The 27621-nt window shown below is 35.5% G+C and overlaps 1 protein-coding gene and 1 non-coding gene across 5 annotated transcripts in view; both read left to right on the top strand.

Annotated features, from left to right (window-relative positions):
* LOC149793360 (ATP-dependent RNA helicase cgh-1-like) overlaps window positions 1-27621 on the top strand; it is an 80632-nt gene that overhangs the window by 6426 nt on the left and 46585 nt on the right. For all 4 annotated transcript variants that reach the window (XM_089967344.1, XM_089967345.1, XM_089967346.1 and 1 more), the window contains exons 2-7: window positions 48-370; window positions 4627-4687; window positions 7254-7488; window positions 11285-11428; window positions 14524-14618; window positions 22057-22179. In XM_089967344.1, coding sequence (XP_089823470.1) covers window positions 294-370; window positions 4627-4687; window positions 7254-7488; window positions 11285-11428; window positions 14524-14618; window positions 22057-22179 — 735 coding nt within the window. In that variant the 5' untranslated portion in view covers window positions 48-293. The remainder of the gene's footprint in view (window positions 1-47; window positions 371-4626; window positions 4688-7253; window positions 7489-11284; window positions 11429-14523; window positions 14619-22056; window positions 22180-27621) is intronic.
* LOC149793368 (small nucleolar RNA R38) lies at window positions 27524-27602 on the top strand. The gene has a single exon (XR_016423101.1). It is a non-coding gene; the product is annotated as a small nucleolar RNA R38 (small nucleolar RNA).

Here is a 27621-nt window from a genome sequence, read left to right as displayed (position 1 = left end):
TCCTTGATGTTCTGTGTTTAACTTCTTTTTTTCTCTTCTATTTACAGGATATTCTCATTCTGAGGGTCCATAACGATTCTGGCTTGCATTGGTGACTACATTGTTTTCCTGTTGTGCTTTATTTATGACCTTGATATATTACTGACCCATTCAAACTTTTTTCTGGCTTCATTTATGATTGACCTTGTCTGAATAAGTGCAGGACCATAAAGACGCAGCTGACATTAGTGAATACTTTTTTGTGCTCTAGAGTTTAGGAGTGCTAAATTGGTAGACTTTGATTTGTCTCCAAAATGGCAACAGTTCCAGTGGATGTTAATTCCAGTAACCGTTCTAGTCCAGCTCCTCAGGATGGCAAAGGAGAGGCCAAGTAAGTATAAACAGAAGCATTTGAATTGAACTGTACAGTAGCATTTGTTCTAATATTTAATATTGTCTTTATATTGGCCACATTATTTTCCATATCAGCAATAGATTTGACATTGTTTCTATTGGTTCATTGTCCCTTCCAATTGTAAATATTTGGTCCCAGTAATGTTTATTGTACAGGATGCTATGTATATAAATAGGCTTGAAAGTTTTTATTACTGCTGAGAGATCTGGGATTGATGTTGTGCACTTAAAGCAATTGGCATTGACAAGTCCTTGAACCAAATATCTAGGTATTCCTTGGAGCATATGGGTTACAGACTTCCTTGGGGCAGAACCCTGTACAGGTAAGAGATTAAATGCACCACACAGATATTGGGTAGACCAGAATGAGATCGCACTGCAGTTGGGGAAAACATTTTAAAGGTCCTTAGACTATTTTATATATATATATATATATATATATATATATATATATATATATATATATATATAAAACATGTAATGATCCCTTTATTTGATCAAAGACCAGATGTTTTGTTTATATCAATATTCAGTTCATGAATGAATATTTTCCCAGCACTTGTTCTTTTAAAGAATTGGTTCAGAAGGAGAAAGAAGACCCAGTTCATTTGTATTTTTTTTCAAGATGCTCCATCAGGTCAATTTTATATCAGCAAAGAATCTCCCATTAATAAAACTTATGAATCACTAATAAAAACGAGACTTTCTGCACCCTAGAAGCAATTAATGGGTTTTGCCAAGAATCTAAAAACTTTCAACCCATCAGAAAAGACTATGCTTCTATTAGTTTAATTGTTAACTATTCATAAACCTTAGTTGCAAATCGAGATCACTATTACTACATGTTTTATTCATGAAAAATAGTAAACAGTGGCAGAGTTCAGATTGGTATTTGATTGTGAGAGTAAAAGGGAAGATTTCATCAGTTTTGATCTAGAAAATATTGAGGAAGCAGAATCAGTGTGTTAAGCAGTTGGATATATGATGAGATATAAGACTCTAACATTGAAGTTTCTGAGACTGAATCATCATCAGATGACTTGTGATAGTGATAGTGATAGTTTATTTGGATCTTGACAGCTGGACTGATCATCTTTGGCTTATCCCAGTTGATGATTTCAATGGACCAAATCCCAAACTTGGGATATAAATATTCAAGAAAGAGAAATCAATTTTGTTCTTTCCAAAGGAACTGTATGTGGATATTGCAATCAAAACCAGTGCACATGCCCAAATATAAATCTTGGAATCACTTAACAAATGTAGTTTCCAACACTAGAAGAGAGAAAAGCCATCTGTTGAGCATCATATTGTCATGGGAGTTCTTCCAGCACTAGCCCAAGATATGTATTGGTACAAGGACAAATTTTTCATTCCTTCCTGCATTGAACTGAAATTTAGCCATACTAGATAATGAAAATCTGCATATTTTCATGTGGGTAACAGCAGCAATAACCACCTTGTGGAATACCTTGTCACACAGACTGACCCACATTTGAATATTGGAGCACATTCATCCCACATGCAAAAAACAAAACAATCCACGTTGTGAGGTGCCCATTGATAAAGCTATGCTTGGATTTTCAGGAAGATAGGGCATCAAAGTATGGGTTCAAGCTGATCCCTATCATGGCAGTTGAGGGATTTTCAGACATACTGGAATTGCTGCCAACGACCCAGAATGGAACCTTGGTCATTGGGTAGTTACTGATGGAACCATTGTTTGGTCTTGTACACAATGTGTGCACCTTACTGTTTTTCTTGTTTTCGACATCTCCAGACCTGTTCCTTCAACACAAGGGGAACAAACAGTTTAAACAAAGAGAAAGGGTCTTCCATCTGGAACAGAACAAGTAAAGCTGAAGGAACAAGGCAACAGCGTAACTGAACAGAAAGAAGACTTGAGAATTACAGTGTGGTGTGTCAAGAAAAATGGCATTGCACTGTCCACCAACATTTTTTATCCAGGAGCAAAAAGATGGCTCCATCAAGGAAGATAAATGTCCACTTCCAATCAAAATGTACAGCATGTATATGAATGAAGTGGACCATGCAGATCAAATGAAATAGAAGTGAAATTAAAGTATGAATGAATGCATTTGCATGTGTTGACAGAATTTTCTAATTTGCTATATAAAAAAATAAACTCTGGGGTATAAGCAGCTTGGCACTGTTTGGTGATGGCATATCAAGCAGTAATGTTACCAGTGCTAGGGCTGAACGAGTTAAATGTATGGACATATCACCCCACCCCCACCCCCGAGGATTTGCAAAGTCTACCAGTTTCTAAACGAAAAAATAGTGTTGATCTGATCTTGTATAGCTGCTTTGGGGCCAGTTTGAAAATCTTTATTCTGTATACATCATCTGGATCAGAGGTGGGCAAACTTTCCAGTGTAAGTGCCTCATACACAAATTTACACCTTGTCGCGGGCCGCATAGTTCATTAAGTAAAATAATATATGAAATGGCAAAAACAAAAGGTTTTTCTAAATAACATCTAATTAATTTTCAGTTGTTAACATTTGAAGACTTAAACTTAAAAAGAAGCACATTTATTTGATAAACAGTAACATAAACATCAGTGCAAATGATGACTTGTTCCTGGGCCACATGAAAACCCTTGGCGGGCCACAGGCCCACCCCTGATCTAAATTAATGGTTATACTGATGTGTTGTTTTTCAGGAAGACTTCTTATGGTGTAAGCTTGGTCGTAAACAAAAATGGTTATAGATCTGACCTCGAGTATAGGCCCTATAGTTACCATCTTGAAAAGCTTTTAAATACTACTAGAGGGGTGCTCGTGTTAGGGCTTGGGGAGAGGAGGTGCCAAGCTTCTGGGTCAAATGCACATGCAATTCTGAGGACACCCATTTCTTTTCTCTGTGATCTTGTTTTACCCATGATGCTTCATACAATTTTGATTAACCATGGCTGATCTGTAAAATAGCTGATAGGTAGAATTGGGTAAGCAGGTTTGAAGCCAGTGTGACTAATTAACAGTTTATCTTTCTTTAAAGCAATGATCTCTAATGAATGTGTGTGGGTTGTGAGCTGAACACAATTTTTCAGCCTGTGATGGGCTATATATGGTACCTAGTACATTGGTGGAGGAAGACCCTGGGAAACCCCACGTAAAAACAACCAACCAGAAGGAAGATATTGACAGTCTTTCTCATATACCCACACATGCCTACAGTCCTGTAATTTTTCGTATTAGTCCCACAAAATGCCTTAGCAGCTTGCAAATAAGCACTTAGCATTGAAAATCTGCAAAAGTAGGATGGAAAAAAAATCGAGTTCTGGAGTAAATTAAGTGATGAGACTGTAGAGGCACTTTAATATCAAAATATAAATCAGGGACAGCTATAGACCGGAGTTGCAGTACCTGAATAGCACTTACTACAGATCCCTTAACAAGGGTAGTCCTGGCCTTTAATTCTGTTTATTTGCATATATTGTAAATAGAAAGGTGCTGTGTTTTGTATATAAATATATATTTTAAACATGCATCTCTGGTGCATAATGATGATTAGTAAATTTATTATGTTTATTCACCCTAACAGGTTTGTGTTCCACATTTTCAAGCTCTGTCTCTCAATTTTGTCAGTGGAATCCCTCAAAATCAGTTTATGGGGTGGGCATGTCTGTACCCACTTCGCATGAGCTCGAGACTCAAACTTGTACATAAAGAAGTCAGTTGGCATTGAGGAGTAAGGATGAGCACGTTTGGTCACCTGGGGCCTGAAATTTGTAAGCAGGTGGTTCATAAAATAAATGATGCCCTTTGTTGTTTAAATTGGTGATCATTCATAATATAAAATCTTTAAAGTAGCCCTAGCGTTCTCCAATTTTGAGTTGGAGTTAGTTGTCCAATTGTTATTATGCAATTATAACAACAAAAAGAAGAAAAATGTCAGCAAAATCTACTTACACATTTTTGGTAGTTTGGACTTGTAGTGAAAAGGACACTAATGAAAATAAATCACAAAGTAATATAGATGAGAACTTAAATTCTAAATTGCATATTTAATGCTTGTCTCTACTAAGTGGATTTCACCAGTAGACTTCTAATGATTCTAAGTTGGTCGTCTATGAAGATGGTGCCAGTCATAATCTAATATGGCTGTCATGACTAAACTTTTACAACAGCCATCCCAGACCCAAAAATTTGCAGTAAGATAATTCAGATCTATCCCATTATTAAAGCTTATTGTGTGCTTTTGTTTCAGTGACCAGGGATGGAAGGCAAAGCTCAAATTGCCACCTAAGGATATGCGCATCAGGACTACAGTAAGCTGTTTGTACATCTGATTTTGAGTTTCAATTATTCAAAGTCTTCCTTTGTGTTTAAAACTTTGAAATTTTTACTAGTTTGTCAGATGGGGAATTTTCCATTCAGCCTTTTGATTTTGCCTTGGTAGTGAACATCTGTGGTCTTGCATGAAGATGGGGATATTCACAATAACACAGTATAAATTGTCATGCATCTGTTCCGTGTATTATATACATTTAACTCAGTCTGCCTCCACATTGATGCAGGGTTTGCATAGATATGGAAATATCAGGCTGGTCCATGAAAAGTAGTCATATTTTACCAGGACGGTTTTTATCCTAGGAAAGTCCTGCAGTTTTTTTTTTTTTTTGTTAACACAAGGTTTAGTTTAGTTTTACAAAATTTCTGTGAATTATTCTGTTGAAGTTTTTATCTGGTAAAAAAGTTTGGTTTTGTCTTTGCAAAATCATCAGTCATGTAATTGCAAAATGTATTTAGCTTTTACAGGATAGATATTAATTTAAAACCAGGCACTTCCATCATTGGCACCAATAAATCGGAACATTTTGGACAAGTATGTATAGAGGTGAAGGATCTGGTTTACAAGGAAGTCGTTGCTTGTTAAACGCCTTAACTGCTGGGTCATCATGAATAATATGCATTGTATTTATAATAGCAGATTGAACTCTTATCCACTGCACAAGGATTGGTTAAAACTATTTGAGAGAGGCAAACTATAGCCTTTGTTAGTCCTACAATGTAAAACATAGCACGTTTTTGGTTAGTGCTATGTCTTACTATCCAAATAATGCCATGTGTAGCCTGTTCCGATGTTGGAATGAGTAGTCAAAATTACAGGAATATCTCGCACACTTGGCCACCTACGTCGACACTCTTCCACTAAATTTTATGTGTAATTAATAATTACTGTAGGCCAACAGAACTTGAAAACAGGTCCATTTCTTTTGTGAGAATATGAATTTATTAGAGAAAAGACATCGGGGGGGAAGTAAAATCTGGCAATTTTTAATTTGTAGAAAAGCGTTATTGGTTGCCAGTTGTGTGTGATATTTCTGAAAATTTTACTTCCATTAACACTGGTAGTCGACATCAAAACATGCTACACAGTGCCATTAGTTAGGCAGTAAGACCCATCACCCCCCAGAACAAAAATATCAGGTGATGTGTCTTACGTTGTAGGACTATAGTCTTTTGTATATTATGTTAAACATTTCTGATGTGCTGAAATTACATAATAAAGCTGACAAACATAAGCACACTGCCCAGTAGAGGTAAAGTTTTAAAAAATTACAAATCTTTTGGTACATGTTTCTCGCAAGAGATTAGGTAAAATGAAATTGGGAAAGTTGAAAGATATTATACTTTTTCTGATATAGGGTGTGGTCGCTCAAACAATTGAAATTTTAGATTTGGAATTAGAATCAAGCGTGAAGTAGCATGTAGCTAGTTTTTGATACCTGCTTTTAATCCAGGAGCAGAACTGCTTGCTGTGGCACAAGAGTGACTGAAGACATGGTGCAGTGTACTTTGAATTCTGTCAGTGTTGGATTATATGGTCCTTTTAATAAGAGTTTTTAAAGAATTGGACAAAAAGAGGAATCTCATATTTAGGGCTGTCAAAATTTTATGAAACATCTACCGGGTACCTGTTGGTTATAATGTTCGAGTTCCTGATCAAATATAATTGTATTAAATGTGTGAAGTCCACATTTTATTTTAATTCACTGCCTAAATTCATCTGGTACAAAGTCCAAGAATTTATCCTCATTGTCTGATAAATTCTGAAATCATCATGGTCTAATCATCTTAAATATTGTTGGACTCTCATTCTTTGGCCTTATTGTCACATATGGATGCTTATTTGGAGACTGAACTTGGGTCCAATAACACTCGGATCATGCAGTTTGTTAAATCTATTAAAAGTTGCAACTGTACATGAACATGTATCAATGTGGCAAGATCAAATGACCACATCAGTTACTTGCCAATGGACCACACTTGCCGCTCAATCAGAGGGTTGTCATGTGGGAAAACAAGCTACGGGATTAAAGTCAAACAATTGCATTTAGAGGCAGACCTCTACTTGTCACTAAAGAAGTGCATATATTTGTGACTCCATGAGAGTCTACTTGAAAACAATGTGGGTTCTGCCATTAGAAGTCGAGGGCTTGTGAGGTCACATGCACTGACAGAATACTTTGTGGTTATTGGGTATGCAATGACTTAATTTATTATATAGGTTATTATCAGTGGGTGAGTACCCAGCTATTCATTAGCAGGCATAATGGGATGTCTGGATAACTAGTTCAAGAAAACATTTTATGATAATTGCAAGATGTAACTATTGGTGGCACCCTTTTTAGCGCAGGGTTGCATCCATGTTTTAATTTTTATAGAAAGGCTTATATTAAAATACTTGTTTAAGAGTTTGCTTTCATGTACCTTTGTGCCTTTTTTGATGACTAGCTTAACATGGCACTGTTGAGCCAGGATTCTGATTATGTGCCCTCAAGGAAATATCTTGGCAGTTTGAATCTTGAATTGTTTTCGTTACCTTTTCAGGATGTGACTAACACAAAGGGGAATGAATTTGAGGACTTCTGTCTGAAGCGTGAATTGCTGATGGGCATTTTTGAAAAAGGTTGGGAAAAGCCCTCACCTATTCAGGAAGCTAGTATTCCTATTGCCCTTACAGGGCGAGATATCTTAGCCAGAGCTAAAAATGGTACAGGCAAGACAGGAGCTTATACAATACCCATAACAGAACGCTGTGATCCGTGTAAAGATGCTGTACAAGGTAGGAACCCATGTGTAAACTGTCACCACACAAATGCATGCTTTTGAACAAGTGATCTACCATTTGGAGAAAACATTGCTATGACATATGGTCATCCATGCGTGCCCATTACAGCATGCAACATCTTTAAATATACCATGCAAAGTTGCGTAAAATACCCGGGTTTGATGAAATAAACCCTTTACATTGTATATAGCTTAGATCAGGTTGGTTGCTCTGGCATTGTCAGTATAATTTTTTTCCCTGCACAACTTGAATGTATGTAGAATAAGTTTAACAGGCAACTCAAGCATTCCACCCACCTGCTCTAAAAATAATGTATTAGAAATGAACTCTACCTGTGTGTCCATTGATGCTCCAATTCATCCACCTTGTGAATGCTCCAGAATCCACATGTATTATTAGCCTTCACCCAGAAAATAGAGAAATGTGTTCTATCTGTTCATCCATCGCACTTTTGTTCTGATGATGGCTAGTTGGTCCCAGTTGAAATGGTGTGTCCATCATGGCAGTCATCTTGAACTTCTTTGTATCACTATTCCTGAACAGAAAGTTTAACATTCTATATGGTGAATATGATGACAATCTAGGCCATATTGTTATTACATCACTGGATGTACCAGCATGTGATTTCAGCCAGACAACTCCTTATAATATTCAGTTTTAGACTAAAATTGTACAAATCTGTCCTCCGTTTTGAAATTTTTTGAATTCCCACTCCTAGATGGATGGTCATATCACATGGAGACGCAGAAGTGTGAACCTCTTCCACAAAGAAAACTTGATCTTGTAATTGTCAATGATGACCTCATGAATTTTCATGACAGCTAATGGAGAAAGAAAGAAAAGTACATGACTGAAAGATATTTACTCTCCCAGAGTTCTCTTGAAATTTAAAAGAAAAAGAAAAAAATATGATGACTATTTGAAGTACTTGAACTGCTTTGTAACTAGTGTGTACTACTTGCACCCATGTATAAATAAAAGACCTATAAATTACTGATTTGTTATGGAGTTGACATTATTGATGAAAACACTGCGCACTTTATTTAGAAAAAGAACCTCCCCCACTAAGCTTTGAAGTGGTGGGGTTGAATTTACAATTTCTTGGATGAGTTTGCAGGTAACTTTAGCTATCACATATTCTGTATGATCTGAATCATATTGGCTTGTATCCTCATGACACTGCACATAAAGAACCCCTTTTGTGCATTGTATGATGGAATTATATGGGGCTAAATTATACCATTGTCATTCAATCTAATCACTGAACATAAATACCATCCAATTTGGGTGTTTAAAGTTAAAATGTCTTTTTCTGTTTTTGTATCAATTGAACTGGATAAAAAGAAACTGTAAAGAGCAGTTTTATGACTCTGTGGTTATAAACTAAAGTGACAGAAAGAAGTAAAATGAACAAGTTTTATGAAACTTACAAATTAATTATTAAAGTTGAAAATGTGAGAGGAACTGCAATAATATGAAGTGAATCCAAGATAATCCCCATTCAGTTCTATGAAACAGTCCAAACAAATGTTTTTCCCCTTTAATAATATCTTAAGTACAACAAAAAACAAGGTCTGCAAGAAATGGGAATAACTCCAAAATAGGAATGAAATCTGATTGCTTAGTTCTCTCCTTATATACACCTATTGTGACAATATTTCAAAATATATCCCACTTTACAGATCTTCTCAATTTATCTCGAAAATGCCTATTTATGTGACCTAGCCCAACCAGTGGGATGTTACTGAATAATTCTAGATCTGTCCAAACTCCTCAGTCAATGAAAAATTCACCCTAAATAGTCTTAAGATTATTATTAGTAATTGTCCACACATATGTTAGCATTTTTTTTTATAGATCCTGTGTAATTTTGCAACCTTAATATTTCTAAAACAGACCCTAGTCGTGTAGGCAAAATCTATGCTAGATAAACTACATAGCTTAAGCCTCAGATAAAAATTAGATACATAAGAAGCAGTTTTTGGTAAAAAAATAATCCATGATGACAATAAATGAAACACATTTGGAAATGTATCTTTACTAAATTAATGATGCAGAAGTATCAAAATGTTTTCTTTTGAAATTTATATTCCATATGCAGACAAATTTAAATGATCCTGGCAACGGTCCCACATAGCAGAGGTAAAAACAGTGGGCTAAATGAAATCCATAGCAATCTTTTACCAAGTTTTGAGGGGAAGGGTTTTGGTTTTTATGTTCATTTTCAGAGGCCCATTGGCATGTATTGTATGGTGTCTTAAAAAGTACATCTGTCAGTTAGTATTTGTTTCAAAAAATTCTGCACAATAGATTACACCATTTACCTTTGTAGATGACTTGCATTTGTGTAGGACCAATGTCAAGAGAAGAAACTAAAAAAAATAGTTTCCACACTGTAACATTAGTTACACATCTCAGGCAACGATTAAATGTTTGCACATGGGATAAGAAACAATCAGCTACCTTCCTGAGATGGACTCATCGGGGGTTGGCCGGTCTGCTTTACTGTTGTAATCTTGAGAATTTAAGGCCAAAATCAGGACATTTTGTGAGGTATTGAAGGGACTAAAGGTGGTTCATGCTGGCTTTAAAGTCTTTTAACAAAAGTTGGGTGACTTTTTTCTTTTTTGTATTGTACTTGCTTTACTCTATTTACAGAGGAATGTTTTTGAAAAGTTGAGACTCGTTCTAGTTCAGTTAGGGTCAAAATGCCAAAACATAACCTTTCTCCTGGTACTATAAAAAAAAATCATAAAAACACATGTTAATAAATACGAAACTCGGAAATACACCTTGTGCCCAATCAGGAATCTTGCTCCTTAGGATGATTTTGCTTCTAAGAGTATTGGAGAGCAGTTACAGACCTGCCAACTTGATCCATCCGTGTTTTGTTTTGAGCCGGATTTCAATCTTAGAGTTAGTGAAACTAGTCAGGGAACCAGGCTAACTTTACTGCAGCACACCAGATGATTTAAACTGCACTTATTTTTTTATGCGAAGTGTCTGTATAAATCAAACTGTTTATTATAGAATTTTTAATAAATGGCCTCCAGAAAGCGATGCATGTTTAAGACGAAAGGGAAAATAAGCTTCTGGAAAAGTGTTAATAATCAGCAGAGAATGATAAAAAGAAGAGTATTCACATTTTTGTGAATAAAAGCTGGAAAGGACACATTTACGTTTATTGGACAGCACATGCCAACTTGAGTAATTTTCATGGACGGAGATGTGATTTCCATCGTCATGTGAAATGGAAATGAATTTACAAGAATTACATAAAGTTAAGAGATGGCAACAAGCCATTGAGCTGCATAGGTTTGTAACTAGAGTTAGTGCAACTCTACTAGTTGTAAATAAAGTTGACGCATACTTAACAAACTTTTCAGTTGAACGTAATGTTTATCATCGATGCATCAAACTTTTAATTACTTTTTCCAGCTTCACAGTAGCAGTTATTGATATTTTGTTAAACCTTACTGAAAACTAATCAATCTTATGGGAAAAAATCAACTGCCTTACGGAGACAGACTTGTCGGGGTTGCAGTTACCAAATTGAAAAACCAAGCCACCGAAACCTTAAGTTTGACCCTTATTGAAATTATTGGGAACCCTGATGTGTGTGTGTGTGTGCACATTTAGTTTTCCTTTAGATTAACATGACAAATTATTACTCCATCAATCACAATCTTGCCCAACTTATTTGTGATTTGTAGTTTGCTTTGGAATTGCATTTGCAGTTGAAACCATTGCAAAACAGCAACTTAAATCTAATGAGCTTCCATGTTTTCAGCTATGATTATTGTGCCCACCAGGGAGTTGGCACTCCAGACTAGTCAGATTTGTAGAGAGCTCGGCAAGCATTTGGGATTGAAAGCCATGGTGACAACAGGAGGAACAAATCTTAAGGATGATATTATGAGATTGTATGAACCAGGTGAGTAAATGCATCTTTTTGCTTTTATTCTATGTAAACATAGGGAGAATAACATTGCCAAACAACCCAAGGTATCTAAATTTTAGTAAAAAAGCAACCAAATGTCTCCAGTTCACAACCTAGTCCAGCAGCTATAACGAGTTTGATTAGTAAGATGCAGAATAAATCCAATGAGTTGTCTACAAGTCTGTAGGCTTTTGTTCTTGCTGGGTAATAATTTCACAGTATTTACTAAGTAGAGTGAGTCATGTGTAATTCATATCCTGTATCATCAAGTGGTTAATATCTGGTTAATGCTAGATGTTAAGCTTACTATGAAATGCATGTATGCCAGATGAAGTACAACAGTTACTCAAATGAGATGCAGTGAGCATATCTTTCCTTCAAATCACACTTAGTAGCCACCTTTTTTTAAAACCATCACAAACACTTATTGTAGTTGTTAAAGTCCTTCATGATGAGCACCTTTCTATTGGTAATTTAAACGTGCAGATATTGACATCTTAAGAAAGCAAACAAATCATTGTGATAAATGGCTATTGTGTGCTAATTTCGACTTTGTTGTTATTGCAACAGGATGGAAGATCATGCAAGAGAACCCATAAAACTGGAGTGCTGAATTTAGTGATTTTTCACATGGATGTAATAATGCCATGAAATGAAACTAAATGATAAATCAAATAAAATATTTGTTTATTTTTACAAAATAAAATGCATACTTGTGAAAAGCAGAAGAGTTTACTTTTGGCTTATGCTTAACATTAATATCAGGGGGAAAAACTTTCATTTAAAAATAAGAGCAATTTTTAACTTGCAAATATTACATTCTACAGAGAACAATTAGACCATAATGCTTGTCAAGTGCTACTTGCATATATACAGGAGTCCTACAATGCAAGATATTAATCCTGATATATGGAGGGTGGGGTGGGGCATACTGACAGCTCTAAGGGTAAAATGTAATTGCTTTAGGTGTACATACATACACTGGTGTGTTTGTCCTTACTGATGCATATCAATGAACATTCAGGTGGTTGGGTTTTTCAAGCTGTTACAATTGGTTTTCCCTAGACTAAACATTATTTTTAAAAAATGAATAAAAAAAGAACTTAACGTCATTGCGAATTAAATCCAAATTGTAATCCAAGAATTAAAAGACACAAGTCCTGCCAAAGAAAAGTGAATCACAGTTCAAATCCCGAAATTCCAAAATGGAAAGCTATGACATCTGCAATAGTCTGTGTTGTACTGATGTGTCAACAGTCTCTTATTGAAAACAGAAAATATTCCAGGTTTTGAATTCTGGTAAATATGTGTCCAAGAATTATCGGAGCAATTTGTATTTCCAGGGAAAACGATTACTTGAAATTCAAAACTTTGAAGCAAAATACAATTCATCATCAAACTGGACACAACATAAAACAACTTGACATCTTAAGAGTTAAGGCACGACAGATAGAATTCTTGTATAACATGTTATAAGACCAACTTAAACAAAAAACAGATTCCCAAATGGGGATCAAGTGTTCATCCTTCTAGAAAAAATCGAAGTATGTTACATTATAATTATCGCATAGTCAAGTTATGACTTTGACTCGACTTAACACATTAACCCCTAGCGACGACTTGACTGGGCAGGAGGTAGTAGCCTACTGCCGAGCTCTGTAGCATCATGGTCATGCATGATACACTAAAGTGGGTGGTATTATAGAAAGGTAGACATATGTAGCGCGTCAATGATACTAAATAATCTGGAATACACATACAGATAACCTCATTTTTTTTGACCCAGTTTTTTTTTTAACCCAAAATTTCACCCGTGGTCGGAAACCAATTTTGTTTCCGGATTTTAGACTTTTTGGTTTCATATCTAAGTTAAACCAGTATGAACTGCAAACAGACAGATGAGCCTTTGCAAAAAGTAGGATAAGTTGGGCATTTGGAATAAAGAGTGGTCTCCATACAAAAATAATGGCTCCGTTTAGCAAAAAAAATAATAAATAACTCCAGCTTTTACCCTTCTGCTTATGCGCAAGTCAAATAGCCAAAGAAAAACGATGTTTCTAACATAACTAGGCAATATATTATTGAAAGATGACCGGGGATTGTGTTTCCTACTCAGTTTTCAGGTGAAAATGACATGAAGCTCCAGGGGTTAATGTGTTAATGATTCTTACTTTGAGACAGAATAAATAAATATTTTTAAAAAAGTTGTTTGCCAAAACTCACTGATTTTGGTCTCCAGCAGATAGAATGTTCATTTATTAGCTGTTTATACATCAATAAAATAAAAATAAAAAATCTGGACAGTGTCGAATCCAGAAACAATGTTACATTACAGTAGCATGTATTCAACTTGTGTAATGGAAATATTTTGTGTCAGGAAGCACTGGTGACTACAGAATGTTTATACATGTGAAATACTTCCTTTAGTTTACTTAACCAATGTGAATATTCTCACTCTTTATGCTCAATATGTTTATCTGAAAGAATACCAGTAATGGCATTAATACATTAATTGAAATGCCCCTGAAAACAGCATACAAGTCTACTATAAATGACTGGTATTGTCTTTAAACATGAATTTCATAATTCTGACATGCTGGGTCAAGATTAGTACAAGCCTTCTGTATTGGGCATCAGTGACCCCATGCTTAAAAGTTGATTGTGTTTACCTGTGCAACTACAGACCTGCCAACCCATTTGATTTTGCTACAGGTCTGTAGAAATGACCCTTAAAAGACAGACTTTCATAATAAAAGCACAAATTACAGAAATAAAATATCAAGAAGCCATTGAGCACTGTAGGATCTGGAACTGCATTTTGTGAAACTCTACTGGAGGTTATTAAGGTTTGAGTAAATTTTACAAACTTTTGAGTTGAGCACAATGCTTAGAATTGCTGCATCAAGTCTTGAATCACACTTTTAGACCTTTTCAGAACAAAATGACTTGCTTACTGAGAAGGCCTTATTAGGTTTGTCAGGTCTGTATTCATCGAATTGTATGCTTTAGAATATTTTATGGTATCCTTTTACATTTGGAAGGGGAAAAATAGGTTTAATGAATGATCAATTTTCCTTTTTTGTTTCCAGTTCACATTATTATAGCAACACCAGGAAGAATATTGGATCTGTTGAACAAAAGCCTAGTGAAAACGAGCAAATGTGGAATATTGGTGTTGGATGAGGTATGTTTTTGAAACGAAGGAATCCAGAAAACCGTCACACCTAAATTCTTTGTAGCCTATATATACCCACAAGCAGACATGCAATCTGTATCTGTAGCAGCCACCCATGGGATAGGGCCAACCTTGTTTTGGTACACAGGTGACCTGAATGGAGAGGTTCACCTTTTAGCCCAGATTCTTGAACATACTATGGAACAAATATCAGTGTGATTATTTAAGGCAGTTGGTCTAATTTCCCTGTCAGAATTTATTAGTAAATTCTGGTAGAAATGGTTAATTTATAAATTTCTTGGAGCTTTCCCTCTGACAATATAGTTTTGCTTCTGTGTATGGTGAAAAGGTAGCTATCACAGCTGTTGGTATATTGCATCTTGAGCCAAATACACCTAGACCAAAATATGGAAAGTACGGAGATAATTCACATGTCAACTGTGTTAAAACATTGCCATGCCTGGTTGAAACACTTTTCCCCATTGTTTACTTCTGAATGTGTTGGAACCAAAAGAATATCTTGGGAAGGTTTCTGGGGGAATAAGTGAGTAGGTAGCTTAACTGCCTGTTGATAATTTCATCTGGATATTGAACAAAGCTCAAGTATTTACATGCACATGGTGACTTTCCATGCATATTTTTTCCCTTCTCCATCCATTTCACCTCCCCACTTAGGCAGAATTGTTTCCTTATTTCACGATATTGTTTATCAGAGTCTTTCCGATGTTAGTTTTCTGCAAGGATCCTCCCCACCCCACCCTGAACCTTTCGGTCAGTTGAATTACTTTCACTTTCTCTTCTAAATTGATAATTTTTGCTTTTCCTCGATGACATGTTGATCTTTTTGCAGTAAGTTATTTATGTTGCCAACTACAATACTGATAAAACAATTTTTTATGCATCTAAACAAATTGCAGTGTGTTTTTAAAGGAAGTGATCTTGTCATGTGATTCGTTGGTCGCAGTCTGGTACCCTGTTGTTTTTATACATTTCTTAACATTAGGTGAGGGAAGCCAAAACGGCTTCTATATGCACCATTTAACATCATGCAGATTTGACCTCGCGGCCGTTAGGGTTTGTAATTTTGACAATTATTGTCAGTAGTATTAGTGTATCCCCCAGGGGTGTAAAACTGAGGGTAAAAAAAAAAAAACTTTGGTGTCAGAACTTGGGTTCAAATAAAAAAGGTGGGGGTCAAAAATATACTGACAAATTTTCATCCAACTCATACTTTTTCAGCTTGAAATAGGATATTGCAACTTGCACAACATACGCCCTCTCTCTCTCTCTATCTCTCTCTAAACATACCAATAAACCAACATGCACAATTAAATTTAACAAACGCAATTTCCGTTCAAAAAATTATTTTATTCGTTCATTTTTCTTTTAAAATCGTACTTTTAAGTCTCCTTATAATCTTTTCGAAGCAATATTATAGACCAACATATTACATAACAAGCCAATACAAAAAGCCTAATAAATCTTTATAACTGAATGACAGTCAATTTACTGCCTGTCATAAAATGTGTACTGTCATCGGTTTCATTGTACTTCGTCCTGGAACAAATTTATCCAAAAATCAAGGAGGCTAATGATTCATCTTGTTTCTAATAAGTTACACTTGAACTTTAAGTTCTTTCTTTTATTGCAGCAGAGTTAAAAACCAACAAAATCTGCAATGACCCCCGACTGTGTAATCCAAACAAACGCATTTGTCTCGGCAAGTTTACTGATTTCTTTGTTGTGGAAGAATGTCTTGGGTTATAGTGTGTTCTCCATATATCTTGTGGCAAACGAGGGCAGATTTGTTAAAATTCTTAAACCCTGTCACGAAAGGATTATTCACTTATGCAGTCTTTGCAATCACACTATCATAAGTCACACTGGTAATCCTAATGGATGCGTCGTATTCCAGTCAAGGGAATTATTTTCTCCATTTTTCATTAAAGTTAGATCCACAGTTACTCTTTTGTGTTCTGCTTTTTTCACTTTCTTTGGTAATGATTTTTAGTGCACGACGTTTTAATCTGGAGCTCGCTTTCTAGTGCAACAAGTATTGTGGTTAAACATCAAGATGACATCTTGCTGAGCTCAATGGAAATCGCGTGGGAGCTCGCGAGATTAGGGGAAGCTACTCCGTCATAACATTGCCTGTGCTAGTCTGGTTCCTATTTCGTATGTTCCCTGCATTCTACTCTGCTATACTAATAGAGGAGCCCAACACGGGGAGTAAACAAAGTGGGGATTCAGTCAGTGCCTATGCTCGAAGTGTACACGATGCCACCCTTCGTCCAACGCATTGGATATTAAATAAATCCTGATTGCATAATGCGAATCCCTTGCATCAAAAAAACGCACAGCAACAAAATGTGTGCGTCAGTTTTCTCCAGCGTGCGTTCCTGATGCACAAATGTGCGTAAAGGGAAACACTGAATATTAGCCACTTATTATCAAAGTGAACATCTTACTAAGGGAAGCCATAAAGACTATCAAACCATTTTCCTGCTGACTTGTGTATTGTACATCGATGCTGCCACTTCTCAGGTGTTACTACTGTTCAGTAATTGTAATCTTAATAATTATCGAAGTGACTAAACCGGACATATTATGATAACACAGCAGTAAGGCTAATTGGATTACATGTACTTACCCTTTTGTATGGATTAAAATTTGAGTCTTTCTCGGCTTTATGGAATAAATGTGTTTTCTCATGAGGCTTAAATGATATAATATTAACCTTAGTGGTACATGTATTTTAGTCAACACTTTCAGTAACGAAAACTTGACATCAGGAGACAGAAATCGGTTTACTTAACACGCATTATGAATAAAATACTGGTTCTGGATACATATTTTAAAAAAATGCAGCCACTTGTGAGGGGTAAATTTGATATTATTGTACTAATATGTTGGTCTCGTTAGCCGGGTGGCCTTTCGTGAGGGGTACTTTTGAACAAACTCTGCCAATGGATTCTGGCCTTAAGGAGCGGGTGGCCGCTGGCCAGGTGGGCTGTTCAAGAGGGGGACTACTGTATTCCACAAAAAGTGAAATATAGATTGGAGTACACAAAAATTGTCATTGCATTTAGCCATCAAACGATGTACATTGTGCTTTTCTTACAGTATTATGCCGTGAATTTTTGAATTGGGAATGTGCAGAGGCTCATAGCTTTGATTTACTTGTCATACATGTACTATCTAATAATATTATATAGTACACGTATGACAGATGAATTGTAAGCAGTGATGCTAGCCCCTGTGGGTATGTAGCAGAATGATGTGAAAAAGCACATAGATAATGGAAAAATGGAGAATACCAAGCAGATTTCGGTTCTGGAGTACATTAAGCCACCTACACAAGTCTTGCAAGCTACCAGTGCTGAAGCATTGTTGGAGTTTTCTTGTTGAATATAACCTGCCTTTCTCATTTTGTGATCAGCAACATTGACAGTGAAAGAGTATTTCCTATTGTAAGGAAAAATAAGATAAACTTAAGTGTTTTCTTAGAGCCTGAAAATTTTTGCAACAATTTTATTTACCATGACCAAACAGCAGGCAAGAAGACTAATCTGGTTTGAAAACAAATTGACCATAGGCCAATTGAAGAGATTCAAGTCTGCCACATACTGTGACAAATAGCGTGTATATCAGTAAATTTGTACTTGGAATCGGTGTAAATGTTTTAGTCTTATTTTGGGCTTTTCATATAATGCAGTACTGATCATCAAAGTGAATGGAGCTAGTGTTGCGGTATAAATTTTCACTAATTGTGTTCATAATTCACTAATTTTTATCCCCCTTTTCACTAATTGCAAGTCTGGAGGTTTGGCAGCTCTGTGTGGTTTCTTTTGAAAAAAATGCATGTTGTTTAGGAAAGAAATGCATCCAGTATTTTTTAAAGATCTTTTACGCAGAAACATTTGATGGATAATGTTAAAGATTTGGTAGTTAAATCCCATAGATGCCAACCATTATGCTTTTGATGTACTCATTACGCTTTTAAATGTATTTGGATTACACTTTTTCAGTATATCACCCTTGGAAAAAATAAATAATTTGTTTTCTCATATTTGTTAACATCCCATTAATCCCAGAAACCGTATTTTAGAAAAGACTGGTTCTATATAACTGCGTCATAAGAGTATGCTTGTCCATAGACATACATGCACTTTCTTAACAGTATTGTGTTCTATTTATAGCAGCTGCCCTATTTCCAAGAAACATACTGGTTTCTACTTTCAACTTTTGAGGAGAGAACAGTCTGGTTTTCTAACTTTTAATCTTTTCTATCAGATTCTTTGTTCTTATTCATATCTGGTACAGAACCCGTCTAGGTATTTGGCACTAAAAGTCAGATTTATTCTAGCCGATGCATGTGTAAAGACGAAAAGGACAAAGTCAGAGTGCTCTTCTTTCATTACCAGAGTTAACAATAGATTTCACTGGAGAAAACATTTTGTTATTTGCTTGATAATGCTTTGAATAAACATAAGTTGGCAGAACTGTATAGGGTTTTCAGCTGTTACTGCATCAGTTGATGACTGGAATTCATAAAGGAGTTGCATTCTGTATTTTGAAAAATGTCTCCATCATTGTCTATATCAGGTTGTCTGTCATATGATGCACCATGCTGCAGGAAAGACTGCTGATAAATTAGAACTCTTGAAGTATTAAGTTGGCACTCTACCTGACAATGTACTTCATACAGACAGAGTTTATCTTTTTTCATCTTATTTCCCAGCTAAAAGACGCAATAACTGTAAGATATAAATTTCCTCCTCTTTGTCAGGTTATGAAAGGAATACTGGTTTTTTACCATTCTAATGTTGACTGGGACAGATTGATCAGTATTGTTTAAAAAAATAAAACTGAATTCAGATCCAGGCTTTGTAACCCAGCACTTAGTGCTCTACTGGTGTGCAAAATATTCATAGTCTCAGCTGGTACAAAGTGTTTTGAAATGCAGTAGGAGTCTGTTGCTTTTTAAAGCTCAAAGTGTTATATACAAAAACTTTAAGCAGTAATTGATGTTAAAAGTCCAGAGGGATAAATAAATCATTTTGTACATATGCTCATTTAATTTTTATCATCTTGTATGTGGATTACTCTTTTTGTCCACTTGGATTACACTTTTTCCTCGCCAGGAGTTGCATGTATGAAAACCTGTCTATAAGATGTAAAAGTCTGATATGATTTTTCTCCATTTTAAAGCAGAATTCTGCTTTTCTCCTGACGAATCATATTTTTCTTCTTATATCGTCTCCAATCCGGATTTTTAAAAACAATTTTGCAATGACCCTTGTAAATTGTTCATTACATATATTAGTGAGTACACGACTCTCATAGGAGTATTTTGATTGGTAAAAGTTTCAATTTCTCCACTGAATATATGTGTAAGGGAAACTGCTGGCCATGGAAAGAAGCATGCTTGCAAAACATGGCGTCCCGAGTTGTTGAGAAAGACCATGACAAAAAAAAGTTTATATAAAGGTTTAAAATAAAACATGGAAATGGGAATGGCCAGATCAAAAAGTTGACCGAAATTTAGTTGGTCAGTTTATAAGAAAACTGAATGCTAGAGGACTGGCATTTTGTGACCTCTGCTCTACAGTAATCACGGTTGGAAAAGTTTGGAACATAACCTACAAAAGATGCTACATAAGGAAAAATTGAAGCTCAGAAGGCATGAGAGAAAAGATGTAGCCCTCTGTCAGAATATGCGCACTGTATGTCGCCAATACAAGCACCAGCTTGAAAGGAAAAGGGCTCTCATTGCGAAGGAAAAGAAATAGATTTCACATCCAGCAAAAAGATCAGTGTGGTGACAAAAAGGGAGGCTAAAGAAATCTTTGCCAAAGCCGCAAAAAGAACTCAACTGGCTCATCAGCTTGTTGTGTCCATTGGGGGGAAAAGACTGGGATTTTTTGCATATAGCTGATGTACTTTTGTGTTTCTTTTACAGATTTGTTATGAAAAGAGAGAAGTATAATATATTTGCTGCAAAAATTGAGAAATTATTGTGACTTAATTACGATGTGAACACTGACATGCACATGAAATAACTTCAGCGGCAATAGTATTGGAGAACAGACTCCTGTGACTATAAATACACATGTATTGTGAAATTATTGAAGCCAAGTTGAACATTTTTGGCAAGTTTATTAGTTTTTCAAATGATTATTTTGGTTTATTTTATGATATTAAGTTCCACCAGGAGCAGATTTTTTTAGTGTAAAATGCATTTTTGTCCCCCTAGAGCCCCAGATTGGGGGCGCTGCCCCTCAAAGCCCTGTTGGGGAGGACTACCAAACCCACCTTAAAATTTGTTCACCTTTTTTTATGGAAGACCTAAATCATGTCTAAAAATTACTGCCAGGAATGTTTAGTTTTGGTTGTCTTCGCATAAACCTGACAAGTTTGTATCATTCCAAAGCAATTAGAGTCACGTGCATTGCATATCGACATACTGATTGCAAAATTCAGACCTGAACTCTTCTGATTGCAAGTCCCGGATGCTAACCACAGCACCGTGGTTTCTTTTCTCCGTTTCGTTTGGATTCCTTTTTTTTTTATGTTGTCTAGAAAAGAAATGCTTTCAATATTTTTTTGAGATCTTGTACACAAAAATATAAGAACGAAATAGTGGAAAGATAACGTTAAAGATTTGGTAGTTAAAAGCTGTCTGTAAGATGTAAAAGTACTGCCAAGAAAGTTTAATTCTGGTGTTCTTCCTATCAACAGGGCAAGTTTGTAACAAGCCAAGTCAATTAGAGTCAAGTGCATTGCACATTGACATGCTGATGGTAAAATTCAGTTCTCAACTCTTCTGATTGCAAGTCCTGGATGCTAACCACAGCACCATGGTTTCTTTTTTTCTGATTTGTTTAGATTTCTTTTATTATTTATAAACTTTTTTTCAATAATCATAACCTCGGTTCGGTAATAGTTGAGACCAAAAAGGTAGGCCTTCATTGTATTCAGCTGATCAGAGGTCCTTGTTCACATCAACACTTTCTACACTACACATTCAACTAATGCCATATTAGATCCAAAATAATCTGTACAGTTGATTACCCAGTACAATACATTAGGTATAACTGCCTAGTCAAATGCAAAATCTTTAAATTGTCGATGTATAACATTTCATATTAGAGTCAAAAGAGTTGGCATGAGCCCTCTGTCATTTCAAAAGTTTTTTTTTTAAAGTTTGCAGGTTTGTGAAGGACTTTTACAATGTTGTAGTCAAAATATTTTTGTAAAGGAGGATATAGGATTGTTTTCCAGCTTTCCAATTTTGTATTTGGTACATGATTAAAAAAAGTTTTTTTCAAGAAACTTGTGGTTTGGTTGTCAAATGCTTTGAAACTATCTAGTTATCAATAAAGTTTAATTTCATAAAAGGAATGTTTGATTATTAGGGATTATTCATCTTTCTACTTTATTTTAGGCTGACAAGTTGCTTTCACAAGACTTCAAGGGGATGTTGGACAACATTATTGACCATTTACCAAATGATCGTCAGATTCTTTTGTACTCTGCAACATTTCCTCTCAGTGTGGAACAGTTTATGGTAAGTATACTGTGTACATAATTTCAAAATATATTCCTCAAAAAATAAAATCATAGGCAATACATTTTATCTGGATCTAGGTTTCGTATTAGGTTCATTGAAGTTAGAAAGAAGAAAAAAGACTTTTACAGTATTACCTTGTGCTTTAAACTGCCTATATTTTTCATGCAAACTTCCTGCTTGGGCAGAAGTTTGTATCATTTTCTAGAAATTGCATCCAAGGAACAGTTTGAAGATGAATAGGACATTAAGCCTCTTTAAATATTTAAATAGCATAGAAGTACAAAAGGAATTTTACAGTTCTTAGGGAAATAAAGCAGGAGAGGTAACAGTTGCATTTATTGATGTTGTGTTATTTTAGTGTCTGGCAGGGGAGATAATTGTCATTGACACAAAGAAAGAGAAAAGCAAATCAGCACAGACCAAAGCTTATGACAAGTTTATAGATCTAGCAATGAACCTTTGAGCTCCATATAGTTTGGAACTGCAATTTCTGAAACTACTGGAGGTAATTAGGGTCAGAGTACACTTTACATACATCTTTAGTTGAACACAATGGTTGCCATTGTTGCAATAGACTTGGATCACATATCTGAAAATTATGGTAAATAGAGGGTTCCCACGCTACCAGGAAATCGGGGGGGGGGAGTCGGGAGAAATTTTCCCCTTTTTTTCAACCGTGAAAAGTCCTTGAATTTTGCAAGTATTGACGACAGTCGGGGGGAAAACCCCAGGAATTTTGCTCCACAACTTGATGCCAAAAACAATTATGTAACTGAGTCGTAACTGAACTGATCATGAGTTAAATTTATCAAGTTCTAACTAGAATATTAGGAGGTTGCAGTATGGATAATTTGGCTGCTTGCCATGAATAACTCTTTTGAGACAATCCAAATGCTCAGTGGATTAGATTCGTCTAGTAGACTTTTTGTTTCCCAGACAGTTCGTTATCCATATATTTTTTTTATATGGAAGGTATGAAAACCAGTCTAGCATCACAAGAGGCCAGTATGGTGGCGTTAAAGCATAGACACTTTGCAGATGGGCTAGCAATCTAAAATGGTGTTAAATTGAGTTATACCTGCATGGAATCGATATGAAAATTATTTTCTCAGAAATTGCAAATATTGAAATCGTTATGTCTTTAATCTGCTGAAAGATGATAAATCTAATGCTTTGATGAAATTTGAGCTGGTACTAGCAATTTTGATTGCTAGTTGCACTAGCAAGCAGAATCTCACAACCTTAATTTTCAAATGTTGTAGTAGGAAAAAAATTAAATGAAAGTCATATACTGGTTGTAATAAAAATACAAAAAACAAAAGAGCACTAAATTCTCTATATTTATTCCAAGACCAACTTATGAAGTTTTGTTGTATCGCATGACTACCACATTGGCATTTGTTCACACATGCAGGGAGCCATACTACTCTGCTGATTCAGACTGGCCAAGTTTCTTGTAGTTCTCGAAATAAATATGTTGAGAATTATTCATTCTTTCTGGTTTTTAGAAAAGGTATCAGACTTTCATATAATATAATTGAAACTTTGTACAACAACATTAAAAAGGATTTGTTAATCTCATGTGACTATTGGGCTTCCGATGTCATTGTTTGAGAGCTGTGAAGTCATGTGACAGTTAGTGCAAATGGTGAGTACCAGATCAGGTTTCATCTATGCAGAGTTTCATCTAGTCTGTCAGCTAATTAAAGACATAACGATTATAAAACTTTGGCATTTCTGAGAAAATAATTTTCCTATTGATTTCATGCAGGTTTAAGTCTATATAACATAACTTAAATTTGCTAGGCCCGCTGGTAATCTATCTTACGCTGGCAGCAGATTCCAAATTTTTGTATAGATAATTGCTCTGAACCCACACTCCATCCTAAATATCCGAATGTGAAAAAGGGTTTTAATATTCGGAGGAAACCCAGATTAGAAACATCTCGGAGCTAAACTTTGGTGCAAAACCGTTACACAGTGACATGTAGCTTGAAGCATTGGTTTAAGATCATTAATAGAACACAGGAGAAATTGAAAATTGTCATCCCTTTTATTATATATCAAGAAACAGTAATAAGAGCCCATGTATCAATATGCATTTTAGGACTGGTTTATGGAACTACAAGAAGACATGTTGATTTTATAGAAAATTCAGTCTTTGTTTATACAGTATATAATTATGATGGTCTCTTGTCAAAATTTAAATAAACTCTCTTGTAAATGTCTTTGAATGATTGAAATTTTAACCAAATTGTCTTAAGGAGTTAAGGTTAGCTGAAAAATCTTTTTTTGTTACAAGGTAATATTCTAATACTTTGCATTTGTTGATTTTTCTTTTCTTGGTGCTGTGATAGGAACTGTTTACTTTGTATAACGTATACATATATTGCTCTAGAATTCTTTGGAATTAAGGGTTTGAAAGGAAACAAAATAATTTATGCTCATTATGTTGTTTCCATGTAGCAACATAATGCAGGTCAGCAGAGCAAAGTTAGAATTTGTATTCTGTACATTGAAGTGGCTTTAGATGCCAATTTATAGGAATATAGTCAGATTTGTTTCGTGTGACTCATTTTGTGGTTTTGTACTGTAGCAGAATTGAAACCGAGAAGGCTTTGGACTAAATGAATAACACGAACACATTGTGTGAATGACGAGACTTGTGTATTGTATGATAAGATGATGGCAAAAAAATAATAAATGAAACAATCTAAGCAATACTCGACTCTTGCACACACCCTACACACATTCACAAAAGAAAGAAATATATATATATATCTAATAATGACGAGGGATGAGATGATGACAACACAGTGCTGAAATTACCAATTATAATCATGACGACGGTTCGTGTAACCAATATGCTATATAAAATGAAACAAAACAAAATATCACATTTCCAAACCACGCAGATAGCACTTCAGCTTCCCACTTTGAATGAAACAAACACAAAGTATCACAGTTCCACTTCGGCTCAACTTCCCAGATTCATATTGGCTCAACTTCACTCTCTGCCAGTTTCAGTCTGGCTCAACTACAGCCTCCACAAGTTTCTGTCTGGCTCAACTACACTCTCCACCATTTTCAGTCTGGCTCAGCTACACCCTCCACCAGTTTCTGTCTGGCTCAACTACACACTCCACCATTTTCAGTCTGGCGCAACAGCAACACCTACCAATTCCAGTCTGGTTCACCTACACCTCCCCATCAACCAGTTTCAGCTAGAAATAGAGAAACTGGTAGCATATAATACGAAATATGCTATCACACAAAATACTCATATATGTATGTGAAATGATTAAATATCCACTCAACAAATGCATCTAGTCCATTACATTATATCAATGTCCCTAATGGTTTATACAAACAAAAAAGAAGACATTAAACCTGCACTCTACATGTGAAAAGGCATTAATTCTAACAATGAATTGTCTGCTAAGCGTGGTTATTTTGTCTATCGAAGCTTTATCAAATTTATGATATTAATAAAATAAGTATGTCACGAACACACTGTAAAGCATAAATGTACAGGGGAATCAAAATTACTTTAATAGTTGTCACTTACCCCCCGGCTGTAGTTTTGTGGTTCCAAACCGACACTCCATGTCAAGATCCAAGTGATGATGTACCACTTGTAGTAAAACCTTACTGTTTGTACTATAATAAAAAAAACGGGACGTTCAAGACCCAAGGTTAAAGTACCCGTCCATGTCGAGGAACATGGGCGTACTCATTCATTAACTATATGTTAAGGCAGACCTGCCAACTCTTACAATTTTGCCCTAAGTCTTAGGAAAATTACTCTTAAAATACGGACTTGCTGCATGCTAGCAGAAAATACTAAGAATGATCGTTGCCAAAAAATCCAGTTATTTGGTTCATCCGTGTTTTATTTTAATCCCAGTTCCATCCTAGAATTAGAATAAAACTAGTCAGAAAATCAGACTAACTTAACAGCAGTACCCCAGACACTTAAAACTTCACATATTTGTTCATGCGAGGCGTCTGCATGATCAAACTGTTGATTATAGAATTTATAAAAATGGCGTCCAGAAAGCGGTGCCTTATCCGATGCTTGTATTGGAATTTATTTAATATTATACCTCCATGTTTAAGACAAAAGGAAAAATTAGCTTCTTGAAAAGTGTTAAAAATCAACACAGAAGAATAAAAAGGAGTATTCAGATTCTTTTGAATAAAAGCTAGAAAGGACACAATTACATTTGTTGGTCATCACATACTAACTTGAGTATGTCTTGTGGCAGAAGATATGATCGCCATCGTCATGTGAAATGAAAAAGAATTTCCAAGAATTATGTCAATTTGAGAGATAGCAACAAGTAATTGAGCTGCATAGGGGTTGGAACTAGAGTTTGTGCAACTGTACTAGTGGTAAATAAAGTCTAGTATACATTACAAACGTTTCACTTGAACATAATGTTTTTGTCTGTGCGTCAAACTTTTAATTACGTTTTCCAGCTTTACAATAACAGTTAATGATCTTTTGTTACACCCTTACTGAAAACTGGTCAGTCTTATGGAGAAAAAAAAATCATCTGCCTTCCTGAGACAGACTGGTCAGGGTTGGCAGGTCTGTGTTAAGGTAATAAAAACAAGCTACTGTTATTATCTTTTCCGACTTGTATGTTTTGGAGAGTCTTGAAAGAGAAATATCTTCAGATTCGGAAAATGCACGTCTTGTAATCCAAAATATTCTTTAATTCCATTCAGTAATGGTCATATATTAACCTTGAAATAATTTTTGTTGTTGTGGTCTTTAACGCCATTTTTCAGCACATGATAGGTTATACATGGCGGCCAGTATTAATGGTGGAGGAAGAACCCGGGAAACCCCCTGAAAGAACCACCGACCCACGAGAAGCTACTGGCAAGCTTTCTCACATACCAACATTGGCTGAATCTGAGACTAGAACCCACGCAGGCAGAGGTGAGATGGCAGTGATCCATAACGAAGAGCACTTTAGACCACTTGGGGCCTCCACCTTAAAATGAACAATTTCTTCCTGGAAAAGACCTGGAAAATTATATTTAAAAAAGAATGGGAACCATGTAGATAGATAACTACAAAGTACTGATTGTATCTGAATCCTAGTCATTGAAACTTGAATCCGATTTTAATTCAAGACAAGACGGTTATCTCTGTTGTTTTGAAACAAGTCTGAGTACATCATACTTTCTTGGTACAAGTTTATTTTACATGTACAATATACATAATTCTTGTTGGAGGTAATGAGGGATTATGATAACAAGAACAATAAATGGAGAGTTGAGAAAGTGCTGACAAGAATTTAAGATGTATTTCATAGTTAGCATGTGTGTTTGTCAATGATGATGATAGTTATCCCTGTCAGACATTTAAAAGTTCTGTTGAGACAGCACGTCAGACTGAGACAAATTACAAATCACTGTAGAGAT

The sequence above is a fragment of the Sinohyriopsis cumingii genome, chromosome 8, assembly GCF_028554795.1.
Source record: "Sinohyriopsis cumingii isolate HCF-2022 chromosome 8, ASM2855479v2, whole genome shotgun sequence".
NCBI classification, from domain to species: domain Eukaryota; kingdom Metazoa; phylum Mollusca; class Bivalvia; order Unionida; family Unionidae; genus Sinohyriopsis; species Sinohyriopsis cumingii.
The sequence above is the reverse complement of the archived record's forward strand: the minus strand, read 5'-3'. Positions and strand labels throughout refer to the sequence as shown.